Raw genomic sequence first — 20729 nt, 5'->3', positions numbered from 1 at the left:
CTCCCATTGGCTAAGAACCCAAAGAATAATTATGGAAATTAGGGTTAGGAATACTGGTTTTGGTTAGCTAGTTTTTGCATGTAGATTGTAAACCTTGAGTGATCAGACCAGTGATGAAAATGGGGAAGGTCCATTTGAGCTAGGGACTAGGGTTTAAAACAGGGCCTGCAAGCCCCCATTCTTTGTACCCATCAGCTGCACACTGGGTTACCCATTTTCGCAAGAATGACAATAAATAAGCCTTTGACACATCACCGCCACTGAGTTCCAGAGAATTGTTGAGCAGGAGTCGTTTTCCTCACAGTATGCAATATGATACAGTTTATACATGTAAAATCATGTTAAAACATTTCCATATTAGACATTTTGCATAATCAGACTTGAATTTTAAAAAAAAAGAATGAAAGAGTGAAAAATAGCAGTCTACAGTCTATATTCAGGTAGTATCAGTTCGTTCTCTGGAAGTGGATTATATGCTCATTAGTCCTTTAGGATTGTTTTGGATGATTGTATTGCTCAGAATAGCTAAGTCATTCACAATTCTTCATTGTACAATATTCCTGGTACTGTGTTCAACTGTTCTGGTTCTACTCACTTTACATCAGTTCCTGTAAATCTTTCTAAGGTTTTTTGTAGCCTGGAGCCTTTCCAAGGCACTGGAAAGAGAAGAAATTGGGCTGTGAAGTTGCATTTTGTTTCAAGCCTATGGGTCTGGTCAGCCAATACCACTTCATAGTTGGTAACATGGTGGGTAGTAGGGGAGGGGGTCCTGAGTGAGTTTATGGTAGGGATTAGTTCATGTTTGTTTGTTTGTTTAACTTTCTTTTGGGTTTCTGGTGTTCTATACCAAGGAGATAGCTAAAGCTGCTTTAGCTTTGGCATATTATGTGAGGATTTTGATGATCAGAGAAAATGTGGCCTCTATCTTATTGGTCAGATCTATTGTAATTTTTTTTAATCATAAAAGTGTTTTATTATTTTCCACTTACACGTAAAGATAGTTTTCAACATTTGTTTTCATAGGATTTTTAGTTCCAAATTTTTCTCCCACCTTCCCTTCCCTCCCCCCTCCCCAAGACAGAAAGAAATCTGATATAGGTTATATAGGTACAATCACATTAAACATATTTCTGCATTAGTCACATTGTGAAAGAAGAATCAGAACAAAAGGGAGAAAAAACCCACAGCCAAACAGTAGAAACAGCACGGTTCAATCTGCATTCAGAATCCACAGTTCTTTTTTCTGAATGTGGAGAACATTTTCTATCATGAGTTCCTCGAAATTGTTTTGGATCACTGCACTGCTAAGAGCCAAGTCTATCACAGTTGATCATCATACAATGTTGCTGCTACTGTGCACAATGTTCTCCTGGTTCCACTCATCTCACTAAGTTTCAGTTCATTTGAGTCCTTCCAGATTTCTCTGAACTCCTCCTGCTCATCATTTCTTACAGCACAATAGTATTCCATTACATTCATATACAACTTGTTTAGCCATTCCCCAATTAGCCAAATCAAGGGCATTCCCTTGATTTTCAATTCTTTGCCACCACAAAGAGAGCTGCTATAAATATTTTTGTACGTGTGGGTCCTTTTCCCTTTTCTATGATGTCTTTGGGATACACACCTGGGAGTGGTATTACTGGGTTAAAGGGTATGCATAGTCCCATAGCCCTTTGGGTATAGTTCCAAATTGCTCTCAAGAATGGTTGGATCAGGGGCAGCTAGGTGGCACAGTGGATAGAGCACTGCCCCTGGAGTCAGGAGTACCTGAGTTCAAATTCGGCCTCAGACACTTGACACTTACTAGCTGTGTGACCCTGGGCAAGTCACTTAACCCCAATTGCCTCACTAAAAAAAAAAAAAAAAAGAATGGTTGGATCAGTTCACAGCTCCACCAACAATGCATTAGTGTTCCAATTTTTCTACAGCTTCTCCAACATTTATTATTTTCCTTTTTTGTCATATTAGCCAATCTGATAAGTGTGAAGTGGTACTTTAAAGTTGTTTTAATTTGCATTTCTCTGCTCAATAGTGATTTAGAGCATTTTTTCATATGGCAATAGATAGCTTTGATTTCTTCATCTGAAAACTGCCTGTTCACATTCTTTGACCATTTCTCCTTCACCCATTTTCCCAAATAATTTGTATAGTATTGGAATTAATTGTTCTTTAAATATTTGGTAGAATTCACTTGTAAACCCATTTGGTCCTGGAGATTTTTTCTTAGAGAATTCATTGATGGCTTGTTCAAATTCTTTTTAAAAATGGGTTTATTAAAGGATTTTATTTCTTCTTCAGTTAACCTGGGCAGTTTGTATTTTTGTAAATATTCATCCATTTCGGTGCAGCTAGGTGGCGCAGTGGATAGAGCACTGGCCCTAGAGTCAGGAGTACCTGAGTTCAAATCTGGCCTCAGACACTTAACACTTACTAGCTGTGTGACCCTGGGCAAGTCACTTAACCCCAATTGCCTCACTAAAAAAAAATTCATCCATTTCATTTAGATTGTCAAATTTATTGCATACAGTTGGGCAAAATTGCTCTTAATTATTGCTTTAATTTCCACTTCATTGGTGGTGAATTCACTCCTTTCATTTTTGATACTGGTAATTTGGTTTTCTCCTTACTTTTTAAAAATTAAATTGACCAAAGGTTTAGTTATTTTATTGATTTTTTCATAAAACCAGCTCTTAGTTTTATTTATAAATTCTATAGTTTTCTTAGTTTCAAGTTTATTAATCTCTCCTTTGATATTCATGATTCTTAATTTAGTATTTAATTGGGGGTTTTTAATTTGTTCTTTTTCTAGATTTTTTTATTTGCATGCCCAATTCATTGATCTCTTCTTTCTCTATTTTTTTCATGTAAACATTTAGGGATATAAAATTTCTCCTAAGAACTGCTTTGGCTGTATCCCATAGGTTTTGGTATGTTGTCTCATTATTGTCATGCTCTTGGATGAAGGTCTTGATTGTTTCCATGATTTGTTGTTTGACCCACTCATTCTTTAGGATGAGATTATTTAGTTTCCAATTAATTTTCAGTGTACCTTTCCATGGTTCTTTATTACATGTAATTTTTATTGCATCATGATCTGAGAAGGATGCATTTACTATTTCTGCCTTTTTACATTTGACTATGAGGTTTTTGTGCCCTAATGCATGGTCAATTTTTGAGTACATGACATGAACCACTGAGAAAAAGGTATATTCCTTTCTATCCCCATTCAATTTTCTCCAGACATCACATATGTAACTTTTCTAATATTCTATTCACCTCTTTAACTTCTTTCTTATTTATTTTGTGGTTAGATTTGTCTAATTCTGAGAAGGAAAGGTTCAGATCCTCCACTAGTATAGTTTTGCTGTCTATTTCTTCTTGTAACTCATTTATCTTCTCCTCTAAGAATTTGGATGCTATACCACTTGGTGCATATATGTTTAGTATTGATATCACTTCATCATATATCGTACCTTTTAGTAAGATATAGTTTCTTTCCATATCTCTTTTGATTTGGTCTATTTTTGCTTTTGCTTTATCTGAGATAAGGATTGCTACCTCTGTTTTTTTTACTTTAGCTGAGGCATAATATATTCTGCTCCAACCTTTTACCTTTACTCTGTGTGTATCTCTCTGCTTCAAATGTCTCTCTTGTAAACAACATATTGTAGGATTCTGGTTTTTAATCCACTCTGCTATTTGTTTCCATTTTAAGGGAAAGTTCATTCCATTCACATTCACAGTTAAGATCACTGTTTATTTCCCTCCATCCTCTTTTCCCCTTTGTTTGTACTTTTTTTTCTTCTTTCACCCTATTCTGTCTCACAAGTGTTTTGCTTAAGATCACTGTCTCCCTCAATCTGCCCTCTCTTTTATCAGATGTCCTTCCTTTTCTTTCCCCTTTCTTCCCCTCCTTCTGCCCTCCCTTCTATCAGTACCACCCTTCCTCCCTTGCCCTTTTACTTCCTTAAAGAGTAAGCTAAATTTCTTTATACAAATGAGTATATGTTATTCCCTCCCTGAACCAAATCTGATAAGAATAAGATTGAAACAATGCTCACCCCTCCCTTCCTTCCCTCTATTGTAATAGGTTTTTTTGTGCCTCTTCATATGATGTAATTAACCCCATTCCATCTCCCTCTCCTTCTCCTCCCCCTATTCTCCTTTTATTCTGCCCCTTAAGTTTCTTTATATCATCACATCAAAATCAATTTAATAACAATACCGTAATAGAGATACAGATCTCAAAAGTTAAAAGTATTATCCTCCCTCATAGGGATGTAAACAGGTTAATCTTCCTGAACAATCTCTTTTCCCCCCTGTTTACTTCTTTATACTTCTCTTGAGTCTTGTATTTGAAGATTACATTTTCTGTTCAGTTCTGGTCTTTTCTTCAGGAAACCTTGGAAGCCCCCTGTTTCATTGAATGTCCATCTTTTCCCCTGAAAGATAATTTTCAATTATGCTGGGTAGTTGATTCTTGGTTGTAATCCAAGCCTCCTTTGCCTTCCAGAATATCATATTCCATGCCTTGTGATCCTTTAATGTTGAAGTTGCCAGGTTCTGTGCAATCTTGACTGTAGCTCCATGATACTTATTTGTTTCTTTCTGGCTACTTTTTCCTTCACCTGATAATTCTGGAATTGGGCTACAATATTACTTGGAGTTTTCCTTTTGTGATCTCTTTCAGGATGTGATTGATGGATTCTTTCAATGATGATTTTATCCTCTGATTCTATAATATCAGGGAAGTTCTTCTTGATAATTTCCTGGAATATGGTGTCTAGACTCTTTTCTTGATCATGGCTTTCAGGTAGTCCAATAATTCTTAGATTATCTCTCCCGGATCTATTTTCCAGGTCAGTTGTCTTTTCAATGAGGTATTTCATATTTTTTTTTCCTATTTTTCCAGTCTTTTGATTCTGTTTGGTAGATTCTAGATGTCTCATGGAGTCATTAGCTTCCATCTTCCCAATTTTAATTTTTAAGGCATTATTTTCCTCAGTAAGCTTTTGCACCTTCTTTTCCATTTGGCCAATTTTTTCTTTCATTTGGCCAATTGCATTTTTTTTTTTTTAGTGAGGCAATTGGGGTTAAGTGACTTGCCCAGGGTCACACAGCTAGTAAGTGTTAAGTGTCTGAGGCCGGATTTGAACTCAGGTCCTCCTGACTCCAGGGCTGGTGCTCTATCCACTGCGCCACCTAGCTGCCCCCAATTGCATTTTTTAAGGAGTTGTTTTCTTCAGTCAATTTTTGTGCTTCTTTTTCCTGCATAACTCTTATTTCTCTCATTTCTTTTCCCATTTTTCCTTCTATCTCTCTCATTTTATTTTATTTTATTTTTGCTGAGGCAATTGGGGTTTAGTGACTTGCCCAGGGTCACACACCTAGTACATGTTAAGTTTCTGAGGCCAGATTTGAACTCAGGTCCTCCTGAATCCAGGGCCAGTGCTCTATCCACTGTGCCACCTAGCTTCCCCTCTCATTTGATTTTTAAATACCTTTTTGAGCTCTTCCAAGACTTTTTGGTCTTAAAACCAGATCATCTTCCCACTTGAGACTTCACTTGTAGGCATTCTAATAAACTCATCTGAGTTTGTGTTTTGGTCTTCCCTTTCACCATAGAAGCTGTCAATGGTAAGGGTAATTTTTGTTTGTTTGTTTCTTACTCATATTGTAGCCTATTTTTAAACTTATAAAGTTGATATCTGCTCCAGGGGCACAGGGGTCACTTTTGCAAGCTTCTTGTGCTGGGGGATAGAGGCCAGGTCACTCACTGGCTTTCTGTTCTGAGGCCTCCATGGCTTTTGAATTCCTCACTGCCCTGGGATTGCTCCCTGTGTTGGGATAACTTGGCTAAGTAGCACCTGTCCTTTGGGTGGTTCTCTAGTTGGCAGTTTACCCTCCCAGCCAGGGATGGCAGATCTCACAAATGACCTATTGTGCCACTAGTCTTCTGAGCCAGGACCAAGGGGCCTCAGAGACTTATTTATGCTGTGTCCAGGAGCCTCCTGCTGACCTGCCCGACCTCCTCCACAGTGTACTGCTCTGAGCTGTGCTGTGCCGGGCTGTGCTGAACCACCCTCCCTTTTTGCCCAAGTGAGACAGACCTTTCCTGAAGTCTTCTAAATTATCTCAAGTAAAAAGATTGTGTCTCTCTTTTTGTAGGTTCTGTAGTTCCAGAACCCATTTAGAGGCTTGATTTAATGTTGTTTTTGAGGGAAACTTGGGAGAACTCAGGCAATTTACTGGCTTCTTGGTGCCGCCTCCTGTTTTTTCATAAATCTTTTTCTCACGCCCTCCTTTCCCTCCCTCTCCTGAAGCCAGTAAGCAAATTGTGGTTCATGCATGTAATAGAATACTCCTATGATATTTGTAATTTAAAATTCTAAATATGGGTTCTAATTTGTCCCCCCAGTTTGGGGGGAAACTGACTAAATTCACTGATAAACAATTATAGTGTTTTTTAAAGGGTTTATTGAAGGATATTAAAAGAAAGAGAGTGATTGAAAACAGATTTCCTATAACGTGGCAATCCTAATCTTCCCTAGCTCCCACTTCTGAAGTCCTCTGCCACCATGCCAGTCTCTCACAGCCAAAGAGGCAGGAGCCAGTCCCCAGCGTCTGCTTCCTGCTTCATCTTCCCCTCCCAGAAATGGGAGGTTCTTCAAGATGATTGATTAGTTTCATTCAAATTCATTAAGTACCCTTAAATACCAGCCAGATGTGCTTAACTAGAAGTCAGCCAGTAATCCATTCAGCAGTCAGTCGCCTTATCCAATTCAATCAGTTTAAATTAATTTCGAGGTGGGTTCCTGAGTATCTGCTAAATCTCATCTATCACATTCCATTATCTTGACACATTCCCCCCTTTATTTCTTCTAGGAAGAATTGTTTTGTTGATTTTTTATTCCCTTCTGTTGTTATGTACACCATTTGTAATATGTATTCTCTGCAGAGGGCCTCCCTCTGCAGGTCAGTGTCAAAGAGCCAGTTCATGAGGGACTGCCCCTCTGGACAAAATTTTCTCTTTCTTCTTTTCCTATATTGTTATTTACATATTGTTTGTTAGCATAGGGATTATGTTCTGTTATTTTTGACTGTTTCATCAAGGAAACACCCCGTGTTTCTTGAAGAAACAAAGCGGGGACTGTAATGATTGGAATGACACCACCTGCTGGAGAGCTACTGTAGGAAAGCTCCAACATGAGGAGAAGGCACCTAAGGGCAAGACATGTGATTTTTCTTTGGCGTCAGGAAGTGATGTTTGCTTGTGGGAGGAAGAGGGGGCAAGGCTGGCACTCTCACTCTCTTTCCTCAGGATGCTGGTGGAGAGTGGAGCTAGAAATGTGCTCTCCTTTTGATAGATAGATGAATCTAGGCTTTTCTCTCTCTTCACCAAATTCTTATTCTCCTTAATAAATGCTTAAAAGTCTAACTCTTGCTAAAGTTTATAATTTATTGGCGACCACTCATTAGATATTTTAGACAGACTAGCCAGAATTTTAGCCCCTTACAGATATAAGAAATAATGAATGCAGAGAAGTACAGGGAAAGACATGAACTGATGTTGAGTAAATTAAACTTAGAAAAGAAACAATGTACACAATGACTATCACAAAGTAAATGGAAAGAACTACCACCCCCCCCCAAAAAAAAAAATCAAGTGAATTATAAAGTAGAATCATGACTTGAAAGAAGAGATAAGTGAAGTTAACCCAAGGAGGGGTGGGGGGAAGATGTTAGTAGGTTAAGTTTACCCATGTTCTACCTTCAAATAGCTACCCTATCCTAAAGATGGTTGATTTGCTTTTTTAGTTTCCAAAGCTGTACATTTTTTGAAGATATGCTTGAATGTGTCCATTACTTCATTTATTCTGCCTTCCTTGTTTTACCTTACTTTAAAGAAACTCATTTATATATGTGCTTCACCTTCTTTTTGCAGGTCTTGCCCTCAAGAGTTACTTTATGGCTAAGTTTTCTAAATGGAATAAGTATTATGCAAAGGCAATAGATGCCACATTCTGACATAAAACAAAATGAAATTCATGTTACACTAATGACTTAGCCCATCATTCTAGCATTCACAAGGGCTATTTTGAAATTAATACTACTTAAGCCAAATATATTTATTTAAGAATATTCATTTTAGGGGTAGCTAGGTGGCGCAGTAGATAGAGCACCGGCCCTGGATTCAGGAGGACCTGAGTTCAAATCAGGCCTCAGACACTTAACACTTAACTAGCTGTGTGACTCTGGGCAAGTCACTTAACCCCAATTGCCTCAAAAATAAAATAAAATAAAATAAAAATTAAAAAAAAGAATATTCATTTTATGTCACCTAAACCTGCAGGAAAAGCTATGGTGTTGGAGTGTACATTTTATTGCTACGTCCTTGAAGCAGACTTTGTCCTTTACAGTGATAAAAAGACCACATAGGAACAAAATCGTGGCTGTCAATGACAGCTACAGAGATCATCACATTCAGCAGTTTCTCTAGTTTACCTTTTAACTAGATGGTGGTACTGACAGAATTATGGGCAACACTACTTAGTCAGGGATTATAAAGTGATAGTGTAAAGGATGAACTAATATATAGAGGTCAGTTAAAAAAAGTGAATAGCAGGAAAGGAGAATGAATACAGTGTACCATTTTGGTAAACATTTTTATTAAGCATCCCACAAATATATATTTCAAAAGTCTTGAGAGAATAAGCAGGTGGGAAAAATGGAATAAGGAAACAACATTTTTAATAGGAAAATTTAAGCAAAAAGTCATGAAATCTTGAAAAGAAAAAAGAAAAGTAAATATAAAGAAAGTATATTAAAAGTCAATCACCTAACATGCATTTGTTAAACATCTACTATGGGACATGCACTGTACAGGGCTCTGGGGATACAAATACAAAGAATGAAACAAACTCTATTTGAAAGAAGCTTGCATTCTAATATGAGAAAACACATACACATATACACACACACAAACATACATATACATACTTCCCCTCATCCCTCTCCCTTCCCATGACATTTACTCTATCTTCTTTTTACCTATTCCTCCTCAGAGGTGTTTTACTTCTGACTATTCTCTCCCTCGCTCTGCACTCCCTTTTTTCACCCTTCCTTCCTTATCTTCTTCCCCATCTATTTTCCTGCAGGGTTAAATAGATTGCTCCTCCCAATTGGGTATGAAAGCTATTCCCTCCATGAGCCCACTCCAATGAGATCAGGGTCCCTGAGCTAATTCTGTGTTCTAAATTTTTCTTCTTCCCTCCCTCCTCAACCCTCCCTATGAGATCAAGCAATTCAATATATTATACTGGTGCAGTAAATGAAGAACATCTTCATCTTCCTTGAAAGTGTTTTGCTTTTTACTGCTCTCTCCCCCAATCTTTCCTTTCCTCCTTCCCTTCTCCCCCCACCCCTTTTCTCCCTCCCCCCCTCAGGGCAAAAATATATTACTATACCTACTTGAGTATGTATGTTAGTCCTTCTTTGAGCCAATTCTGATGATATTAAGGTTCATTCACTTCCCAACTCCTTCCCCCCTTCTACTCTCCTCCATAAGCTTTCTTCTTGTTTCCTTCATGTGAACTACCTCTCCCCAGACCATCTCTCCCCTTCTCCCTCCCCCAGTTTATTCCTCCTACACCTCAACCCTATTTTAATGATGTCATCATGGATTAGTTAGGTAGCACAGTGGACAAAGCACCAGCCCTGGACCCAGGAGTCCTTAAGCCCAAATCCAGCCCCAAACATAAGACACCCCACCCTGTTTTTAAAAAATGAATGAATACTTTCGGCTCATTCCTTATCCCCGCCCCCTCAACATATTACCATAAATGAGGTTGAAATCCGTTATCCAGGGACCCAACCCATACCTCAATCTACCAAGGCTATGGAGATCCCACTCTAGGCTTCAGAAGTTTGCTGGAGCCTTAGTGGACATGGGACAGCAGAATTCTAGATTACTAAAGACTTCTTCAGGAGATTAGAGGAACAGTAGGCCAGGGTCAAGACATGTCTGGGATTGGAATAGAGTTCAACCCCACACCCTAACTCTCATAACTTGAAAAACACCAATATGAGACACAAATAGAGGAAAATAAAAACCTCTCTTTACTTTAAATATGAATGGATGAAGCAATCCAATATAGAGCATAAGTGAGAGTGAATAGTTTATGTTAAAGCCAAGATTACAAACCATGGACCCTGGAAAGATGGTGGTCCCTTTAGCAGCACTAAGGAAGTATGCAAAAGGGAAAAGATAGTGAGTTCAATTTTGGATATGTTGAAATTAAGATGCTTCTTGAGACATATGGTTTGACATGCCTAATAGGCAATTGATGATATACTACTGAACCTAGATAGAAAGATTTGGGAGACATCTGTGTGGTAATGACAGTTAAATTCTTGAGAGATGAAGTTATCCAGAGAGAGATTATAGGTAGAGAAGAGAATGTGGTATAAGAAAGAACTTTGAGGAACACCCACAGTTAGGGTCATATGAATGAAGAACTAGCAAAGGAAACGAGGAATAGCCAGATAGGTAGGAGCTGAAGCAGTAAGAGAAGTATTACAAAAACACAGGAGAAGAGACAGTATCCAGGAGGAGAGAGTCATCCGCAATAACAAGTGCAAAGAGGATAAATTGAGAAAAGACCATCAGATATGGCAACTTTGGAAAGGGTAGTGTCAGTCAAGTGACAAATTCAGTAGTCAGATTACAAAAGATTCAGGAGTGAGGAAGAGGAGAAAAAGAGAAAGTAATGAGTATAGATAGCTTTTTCTTCTTAAATCCATTTTTACTCATATATTTATTTTTCACATTACCATAGTTTTTGTCTGAGTGGACTTCAAAGGACATGAAGCTGCTGATTAATGGAGGTAAAGAAAGAGGCTACAAGTGACAAGGTAGAACAAAGTTGTATTTTAATTCCACTCCTGGGATCAGATGGTATAGTGGGTAGAGCACTCTGCCTGGAGTCAGGAACATCAGCATTCAAATCTGACCTCTGACACTTGCTAGCCATGTGACCATGGGCAAATCACTTTACTTTGCCTCAGTTTCTTCATCTGTAAAATGGGGATAATAATAGTGTTGTTGTGAGGATCAAATGAGATAATAAATGTAAAGTGCTTAGTATAATGCCTGACACATAGTAGGCACAATATAAATGTTAACTGTTATTAATATTATTAGTGTGTGAGGAGAGGGTGGAAAAAGGTGTTGAAGAAGATAGTGTTGTCTGGAGGAAGCCAGGTTTCAGTGACAACTTATAGATAGAAGGAGTGAGAGAGAAAGGGGGCTGAAATTAATTCAGCATCAAAGGTAAAACAATTAAAAGTCTTCTCACTACAATCTGTTTTTGTATAAAATAGAGATGTGGCCTAAAGGATAAACAGAGGGTTGGCCTTCTTATTAGGCAAATGTGGGTTCAATTTCTATGTGACACAGAAGCAATGATCTTATGCCACTTTACCTTTCAGTGGCTAGGCAATTCAGTGAGATTACAAATCACAGACGAATTATTATTCTACATAAGTAGAGTTTCTTCTGGCAGGTAGGTGGCACAGTGGATAGAGCACTGGCCCTGGATTCAGGAGGACCTGAGTTCAAATTCGGCCTCAGACACTTAACACTTACTAGCTGTGTGACCCTGGGCAAGTCACTTAATCCCAATTGCCTCACCAAAAAAAAAAAAAAAAAAGAAAAAAAAAGTAGAGTTTCTTTTTCAGGAATTCCTTATACTACAGTCTAATGACAAACCCATTTTCCCCCCTTCAATAAGAAACTATCCATGTTTGGCATTATCTGAAGATTCTATGACATAATTTTTCTCACTTATAGTTTATATTTGATCACAGACTTGTTCAGATCTATAGTCCCTACGTTGTGCATAGTCATTCCTTCCAATGATGCAGATCATAAGTTTACATCTGCCTCTACCAGTCCAAACTTGCTCATAGCTTTCTATAGAGTCAACACAGGGGGTCCACATACCCTGCTGAGGGCCCGTCTCATGTTTTCTTGACATAACAGGTGGCACATACTGGCTGGTCATTTGTTATTCCTGCCACATGACCTGCCCATCTTATTTTCTTTCATTTCTTTGATGACATCCTTTACTCTGGTTCTTCTTCATAGTTCTTTTTTCTTTTTCTTTTGTGGCATAGTTCTTTATTTACTATATTCTGGAGCCTGCTCTTACCATATGCCCCTCCATTGCCCTCTGACTGATAATCAGTTTTAATTCTGCAGAAGCTGTCCTGGTCCTTGGCTTGAAGCCACACAACGCCATCCATCTGGAGAATTGTGTGGGGGAAAATTATTGATCTTTTCTGTTCCTCCCTTTCCCAGAGTTCCATTCCTTGTAATATTGTAATGAGGGGGGGGAGGGGGGGAGAAAGAGCAGTTCATTAAGACTAATACATTATAATTTCCTTTCAGTCATGTCCAACTCTTCTTGATCCCATTTGGGGTTTTCTTGGCAGAGATACTGGAGTGGTTTGCCATTTCCTTCTCCAGCTCATTTTATAGATGAGGACACTGAAGCAAACAGGGTTAAGGGACTTGTCCAGGGTCACATAACTAGTAAATGTCTGAGACTGGATTTGAATTCAGGTTCTCCTAACTCTACCGTTGGTGGTCTATAAAGTGAGCCACCTAACTGCCCCTTATAGTTTCCTACCTCTGCAAGAGAGAGAGAGAGAGAGAGAGAGAGAGAGAGAGAGAGGTACAGTGGATAGAGAACTGGACCTGGAGTCCAGAACACCTGAGTTCAAATCAAGGCTCAGACATTTACTGGACAAATCAGTTAACCCCAGTCTCAGTTTCCTCAACTGTAAAATGGGGATAATAGAACCTCCTAGGGTTTTTGTAAAGATCAAATGAAATAACACTCATAAAGCACTTAGCACAATGTCTGAACTATATAACAGGCAATTAATACCTGCTTGTTCCATCTTATCCAACCCCTCTTCCCCTTCCGGGGAGGGGGGGGGGAACCTTGGGATTTACAATTAAACAGTCTTGTTTTTGTTTCCCCGTTGTTCTTTCCTTTATGCTTTTTCAGTGATTGTCTATTTAGTTTTCTTTTTTTCAGCTAATTTCGCTTTGCATCAGTTCTTGTCTTCCCATGCTTCTATTCTTTTTTTCGTTTTAAATTTTAATTTATTTTAATTAAAAATTTTTTTTTGCTTCTCTCTATTCTTATTTGTCGTTTCTTACAGTGAAGTCATATTCCATGACATCCATGTATCAGATATCTTCCTCAGTTTTACCATCTGTAAAGTGCAGATTAAAAATAGCACCTACCAAAAAACAAACAAACAATAACAACCCCTCCCCCCCCCAAAAATAGCACCTACCTCCGAGATTGTCGTGAGGATAACATAAAATAATATTTGTAAAGTGCTTTGCCAACATTAAAGTGCCATAGTTATTAATAGACTTCAACTCCCAAATTGGGATGGTGCCTCAGACCCATCCCCTCCCCCCTTCTGCTCCTCCACCAACTTTTTCTTCACTCCCCTTTTCTAATGTTTACTCTGATCATTATAATACCAATCGACATTAACACAACCTTACAGAAAGAGTGTCAGTCTACGTGCTCCAAAGTTCAGTTCACCACCCTCAGGCTTTTCCTACCGAACCTAACCTACCCCAAGGCTTCAACCTCCTTAATTAGAATATAAAATCCTTGAGTACAAGGGATCATTTCCCTTTTGTATTTTATTAATCGTGTTTAGCTGAGGGTGTGGCATAGTAAGTGCCTCGGTGTAGCCCAGCATAAAAGAACCTTAAAAACAGTAAATCAACAATAGAAGGTCAAGGATGCAGAACTTTTTGGGATCTCCAGTTCCAACAGGGAAACTGAGGCAGAGATCTTGACCTTCCCAAGGGCAGAAAGTGAATCACTGGAAGGGCAGGAAACAGACTTCAGAATCTCCATTACACTAAAGCACTAAATCATATGCTTCCCCATGAAGTTTTTATTGTATAAAACAAAGGCAGGGAGGTCGAATGGGAGGAGAACCGTACATTGTTTAGAATAAGCACGTGTAGTTCTCATGCCGCAGGCATGGAACGCCCCCCCCCCCGTTCCCCTCCCCCCCCCCGTAGTACTTTCATCTCGAATCCGGTTAAATTTACAGTAATTTTCACAGAATAGATGAGAAAAGTTTTGAAAAGACAAAACTTTCTTTTAGCCAGGAAGACCAAATGCACTTCTATGATCTTTTGTTTTTCTTCCCCACTTTTTTTGTAGAGGGCTGATCCTCCAAAGTGACAGGATGTCCCCATAAATGAGGAACAACAAAAGACTACTGGTATTCGACCCAGGATCGAATGTTTACTTTCCATCTAAATGAAGACAATGGAACTATAATTGGACGCTAAGCGAACTCAACATTGATAAACAATATTAAAATGGAATTCGACATAAAAATCATTAAATTCATAGTCTAGGTAGAAAAACTTACTGTAAGTCCAAAGAAGTTATTCATACTATTTAACCAATTGTTTCTTTATATTGTAGCAAATTTCCTAATTGTGCCTTTGAAGCTGCTCAACACATGACTTTGATGACCCCTTTTCAAATAATTTTGTGTTCAAGCAATTGAAAAATGACTTGACCTTTAAACAACCCTCAGTGAAGTAGGAAGCTCTTCCTTTAAAAATGTTAAGTAAAAAGTCATTATTACAAATTATTTTTCACCCAAAGAGACATCCTGTTTAAACTACTTCTCGACGTCCAAGTGTGGTCTTAATTATTTTTCTGCTTCTTAGTCATAAAAATTGGGCGAGTCCCATCCCAAGGGCTTGATGTGCAGTTATGATAGGAGTGATTTGTTTATCACGCACCTTACAGTACTATTCTGGACTTGCAAGAAAAAAAAAATGGTAGGGCAGCAGTTCACGCCGTAAACCGGGGTTACCGATGGGTGCATAGCAACAAGGAGTATTTTTTTTTCCCTTTTTTTGATAGGGTAGTGGAAAGAGGACCGCGCTGGGGTAAGTACTGGGGAGACAAGTAAAGAGAGGGCTACCATCTGCCACCTCTCCTTCTCTTCCCCTTTATGCCTAGTTCTGTACTCCCGGGAAGTGGAACAGTTTTACTTTTTATACATAACCCTATAAGAGAAAGAAACGATTAGGTAAGAGTAGCTGCTGCACAGCTTCCCAGAGCTGCAAACATCAGCTTTGCACCCAAGATGTGGAGTTAAGAGAGATGCTGGCGCGCCCAGCAACCACTAGTCCTCCTCCGCCAGGCACGCCTTGGATATGGAAGCTTTTTCTCCCAGGTCTCATGCCTCCTCCTCCCCTCCCCTCATTTCACTTCCCACTTTGGGGTTAAGCGAAGCTACTCTCTCTCTTTTTTCCTGCAGAGGAGTCCTTTCCCCCTCCCTCTGAGCGGCCGCACAGTCGCGCCTCGCCCCTCCTCCCTCCAGTGTGACCGTGCAGCCCTGCGCTCTGCAGCTGCGGGGCTGGCTCGCGCGCCCTCTCTCTCTCTCTCCAGGCTCGTCCCTCCCTCCCTCCCCGGCCTCAAATAGTGAAGCGCACTCGCCAGTGCAGCCTAACACACACATACACACGCGCGCACACACACACTCACATACACACGCACACACGGTCGCACACGCCGGAGCAGCAGCAGCAGCAGCAGCAGCAGCAGCAGCAGCAGCGGCCGCCTCCACCAGGCATGGCACTGGGCTCTACCTCATTATGGCAGCCGCGCGACACAACACCCTCGACTTCCAGCTCAGTGCGAAAGGTAACACGCGGTTCCCCCCCGGGGCGCTCGGGCTAAACGCGCCGGCTCTTCCCATCTTCACTCCCCACCCCGGCCTCCCGCCCCCTTCTCCAACGGGGGTGGGGTGGGGAGGAGAGGTCTGCAGTGGTAGGCATTGCAAAGATTGAACAATACAGGATTGCTTGGGAGAGGGGAAAGCCGCCTTCTTCCTCCTCCTTAGGTCTGGCCGTCCTTTTCCTGCCCCCCACTAGGATACCGTGCTCCTCGGGGTTGGCCTTTTTTTTTCCCCCAAGGGGGAGGCGGGGGCTGGTCGGAGCCCCAGGGAGGGCCAACTCCAGGGAGCCGACCAGGCCGGCGGCCCGGTGCTCGCTGCGGAGGCCACGCTCACGTTGCTGCTGCCGCCGCCGCCTTCCCCCACTGCCTCTCAGCCCCGCGCTTGCTCTTTCGATCTCGTTTAGCCGAGCCGGGGCCTCCCTCGCGCTGCGCCAGCCCTCCCTCCCATGCTTGCTTGCTAGCTGGGCTTCTCCTCCCCGCTTAGCCCCATCCTGCATTGATTGATTGCTTTTTCTCTCTGCCGACCTGACAGCTCTTTCCCTACCGCCACCCCTCTCCCTCCACCTCACTCCCTTTATATATGTTGACGTGTGTGTGTGTGTGCATCATCCCATTCCCCAAGCCCTTCTGCTCGCTCATACCCGTCCCTTTCTGCATCTCCCTTCCTTCATCTGTGCCCTCAGTCTTGCACCTTCCCTTTGGAGGCGCACCCCTTTACTTTCTCAACCCAGACCCCGACTCTCCTCTCCCAGAGAGTGCTTTTACCGCAGACCCCCGGACAGGGGATTATGTTTGTGTGAGAGGGCTAGAGGTGTGGGGAGACGCCTACGGTAGTGAGGAAGTGTAGAATTGCCCCGTACAGGAAGGTGCATGTATAATGGTTGTTAACATTGTCTTTGCCGCATGCATGACCTTATTACGCTCTTGGAGGAAGGTAAGTTTCCCTTCTAGGAGGCAGGTTCTCGGTTTCTTTTGCTTTCTGCCCCTCCCCTCAGCCTTTTTTTTTTAAATTATTCTAGATGCAGTTATGAGAGCCAGTGCATCTTTGACAAAATTATTGCCAAGAGGTGTAGGGAATGAACAGAACTTAGGGAAAAACAGCTTTAAAAAAAAAAGTTATTAAGAACAGGGCTCCCCTCCCCCCCATTCAAGTTATCGTCACAGGCTTAAAAAAAAGTTAATGAAATGTTTTGGGAAGTTATCCTTTTCAGCAAAGAGCTAGTATAGTTTCTGCGGTAGATTAAAATGTTAATTATTATTATAATTATGTGATTGGGGATAGAAGTTTCCCTTACAAATCGTGTAGAAGAGATGGGATGAGAGGGACCCATCTGACCCCCTTGCATGTAGCTTGCTTATTGCTTCCATTTCAAATGCCAGCAGATGTGGGTTTCCAAGGTTGTTGGTAGCTAGAAGGACTTTACCCTCAGTTTATTTATTCCAAGTTCTTTGTCATAACCAGTCTTTTCACTGTTTTTATAGCCTTAGTTTAATGCCCCACTTCCTTCCCTTCCCACCCCTTCCCCTCCCCCCACCCCTTTTAGAGTTTAGAATTTAAGTTTGAAGGAACCCTTAAACTATGGTCAAGTTCATTGGACTAAGTTGGCTAGGGTAACTTCTTGAGGTCCATTCTAGCTCAAGATCCATGATATTCAGGAAGTCGTCTTAAGTAATTAAAGCTATAAATAGTATTGGGATTTATTTAGTCTGAAGCTAGAGGGAAATGAGAATGCAGATATAGAAGAGATTATTAATAAGAGATTGAAAGGATTAGAGATTGGACCTGGAGAAGGAATGATTAAATCTCCACATTTTAAGATTCAGGTCAATGAAGTACATGTGTTTCTCTCCGAAGTTTTTTATTAATTTTCAAAGATTTTCAAAGAACTTGGTTTTAATAGCCAGAACTTATATATTCAAGCAGGCTTTACAAACATCTCATTTCATCCTCACAACCCTGGGAGATAGGTGTTATTCTCATCATCCTCCTTTTACAAACTAGAAACTGAAACAGTAGGGTTTCATGACTTTCCCAGGGTGACACAGCTAGAAAGTGAAGCTGGGGGTGAACTCTGGCATTCCTGACTCTAGGCCCAGCAGTTTTTCCAGTGTGTCATCTAGCGACCAGTCAATCAGTCAATCAATTTTAAACATTTATTAAGCTGAATGCCAGACACAGTGCTAAGGGCTGGGGATGCAAAAAGAGGTAAAAGACCCTGCCCTCAAGGAGTCTAAATTCTAATGGCAGAGACTACATGCAAACAAAGCAAGCTATATACAGGGTAAATAGGAAATTGTTAACGGGTGGAGGGGAGAGCATTTCTGGCCTGGATTGGGACTGACTATGCCTAGAGGTAATAATAGATGGAATGACTTGGTTGGAGCCTACTGTGGTAGAGTGAAATCTAAGACTAGAAAAGTAGGAAGAGGGGGTAGGCTATGAAGGACTTGGAATGCCAAACAGCATTTTGTATTTATTTGATCCTGGAGGCAGTAGGAAGCCACTGGACTTGATTGAGTAGGGCAGTGACATGATTGAACTTTGATTTGTCCTTTTTTAAAAATTGTTGGATACATTGTTTTAAAATTTACTCTATTTAATATTTATTGCTTTTAAAATTTTAGGCCCTACACAGAACAGACACAAGATAGGACTATAGGACTTGGATCATTCTTATGATTTGTTTTGGTCTTAAATTAGCAAAATTCCCCACCACAACTCAAATGTTAAGTTTAATTGTAACTGTTTTGATTTCCCCATAATGTCTACAGCAGGTGGAAGAACATAAACAAAATTAACGTCTAAGGTCCAGATGTGATTTCTCCTAGCGTCTAGGTTGTTAAGAAGAAAGAACATATTTTTATTTACCACAACTATCCAAAAACCACAAGAAACAAAGTGAAGGGAGAGTTATTTAATAATGGTCCAACTGCCAAAAACGGAAAGAAAATATAGGATTTGGGCTTGGAACAGCCAGGTGAGGAATCAGCAGATCTCAGCTTGGCAATGTTAGAAGTATTATCCAAATACCATTAAAGGCATGCCAAGAGGAACAAAATGTAAAAGGTGAAAAGGCAGATTCAGGGCACAGTGTGTATTAGAGTGGAATTAAAAGCCTTTATAGGGTAAATCCCCTATAACAAAGCAAAGTTTAGCCTCCTGGAGGGTGTGCTTGCCTGAAATATAATAACTTTGTATTTAACTAGGTTTTTTTCCTTGGAGTGTAGCAGAAAAAAGAATGCCCCGTCAGCTGTCTGTTTAAGGACTTTAATGAAAATAGGCAGTGAAGTTCGAGGATGGCTTTCCCTTGAGACTTTCCAGAACCTTCTCAGGCCTGATGAGTTTGTGCTCCGGTTTTATTTTACAGAAGTCTTGATGCCAACAGTGCCTTTCTTTCCCTTGTGATTACCTCCCATTTATCCTGTATGTTTCCTGTTCTGTTCACACTTGCTTGCATGCTGTCTCCCCCATTAGACTGAGTTCCTGGAGAGCCAGGGAATGTCTTGCCTTTCTTGTTTATTATTAGCACAGTGCCTGGCATGCAGTAGGTGCTTAATAAATGCTTGTTGACTTATTTTAAGATTAACTTAATCGGAACCACTTTGTCTTAAGAGGATCTGATCATTGCTTTTCTCATTGGAAACCAGCTATCTTCAAGTTGAGAATGGGAATATTAGAGCTGGCCTTAGAAGACCTTAAATCTAATCCACTCTTGTTGGTCATGTTCCCTGTGGCGAAATTGAGGCTCAGAGGTGAAATCACTTGGTGCCTCATCTCTCTTAAGTGACTGTAACGTGGACATAATGGATTTGTAAGTGGTATAGCTCTGCATGACCAAGAACCCCATTTAGTCCTTTCATGACCGATTAGGTGTGGGACCAGAAAAAAATCACAATTTAGGTGCTTCCTACAAAAGAAAAATAGGTTAGTTGATTTTAGGTCTCATTTTAGGGCTAAGCTTTCTTAACCTTTCCCTTTTTTTTTTTTTTGCCAACATTAGAATTTATTAATGCATTTTCTTGGATGGGAACTTTACTGCAACATAGTTATGACAAACTTTAATTTCTTCAGGAAACGAAAATAATTTGTTTCCTTGTAACCCCTTATCATTGGCTGAAAGCAGTTTTTAGCAGGTTAGATGGGAGGTAATACAAATAGCATTTATTTATATAGCAATTTAAGATTAGCAGAGCAGTAAAACAAATGATCTCATTTAATCTTTAAACAATCCTGGGAAGTGCTATCATCTATCTACATTTTACAGATGAGGAAATTGAGGCAGACTGGTTAAGTGATTTTTGCCCAGCCAGGTTCACACAGTTAGTAGGGTTGTATTTGAACTTCATCTTTCTGACTCCAGGTCCATTGCTTCATCCAGACCTCACCATGAAGCTGAGCCAAGGCCTGTCTTTTCTTAGAACTTAGTGTAGCTCTCAGTTTTGGCTCTAGTCATTTTCTGCTATCTCCATATTTACCTTTTTATATATCCTGGTTTTTCCTGTGTTCCTCTTTTCCCCAATTAGTCTGCAAAATCCTAGGCCGTTATTTTTCATTTTGGTATCCTTCCCAGTTCTGTGCACATAATACATTTTTTACTGTTTTGAATAATGTCAGTTAGGATCACTAATAAGGGTTGGAAAGATGTCCTTAAAAGACAACCTGTGTTTTCTCTCAATGCTGCTGATGATGCCTTGGAATCTTTTGGCTTCCCTGGGATTATAACTTTTAAGTTGTCTTAATGTTAATACCTTCTCTCTATTCATTATCTCCAGTTTATCCTACACATGTCTTGTTTGGCCATAAACGATTTTTTTTTTGTTTTTGCAGGCCAATGGGGGTTAAGTGACTTGCCCAGGGTCACACAGCTAGTAAGTGTTAAGTGTCTGAGGCTGGATTTCAACTCAGGTACTCCTGAA

The 20729-nt window shown here is 40.2% G+C and overlaps 1 protein-coding gene across 1 annotated transcript in view; it reads left to right on the top strand.

The window, feature by feature from the left end:
* Nucleotides 1–15490: 15490 nt before the first annotated feature.
* Nucleotides 15491–20729, top strand: part of SMS (spermine synthase) — a 70644-nt gene continuing 65405 nt past the window's right edge. Inside the window, exon 1 of the mRNA XM_043996119.1 lies at nucleotides 15491–15779. Within this exon, the coding sequence (XP_043852054.1) occupies nucleotides 15731–15779 (49 nt within the window). The 5' untranslated portion in view covers nucleotides 15491–15730. The remainder of the gene's footprint in view (nucleotides 15780–20729) is intronic.

The sequence above is a fragment of the Dromiciops gliroides genome, chromosome 3 (assembly GCF_019393635.1).
Source record: "Dromiciops gliroides isolate mDroGli1 chromosome 3, mDroGli1.pri, whole genome shotgun sequence".
In the NCBI taxonomy this organism is placed as follows: Eukaryota; Metazoa; Chordata; class Mammalia; order Microbiotheria; family Microbiotheriidae; genus Dromiciops; species Dromiciops gliroides.
Note: the sequence above shows the minus strand (reverse complement) of the source record. Positions and strands in the feature narration are given on the sequence as shown.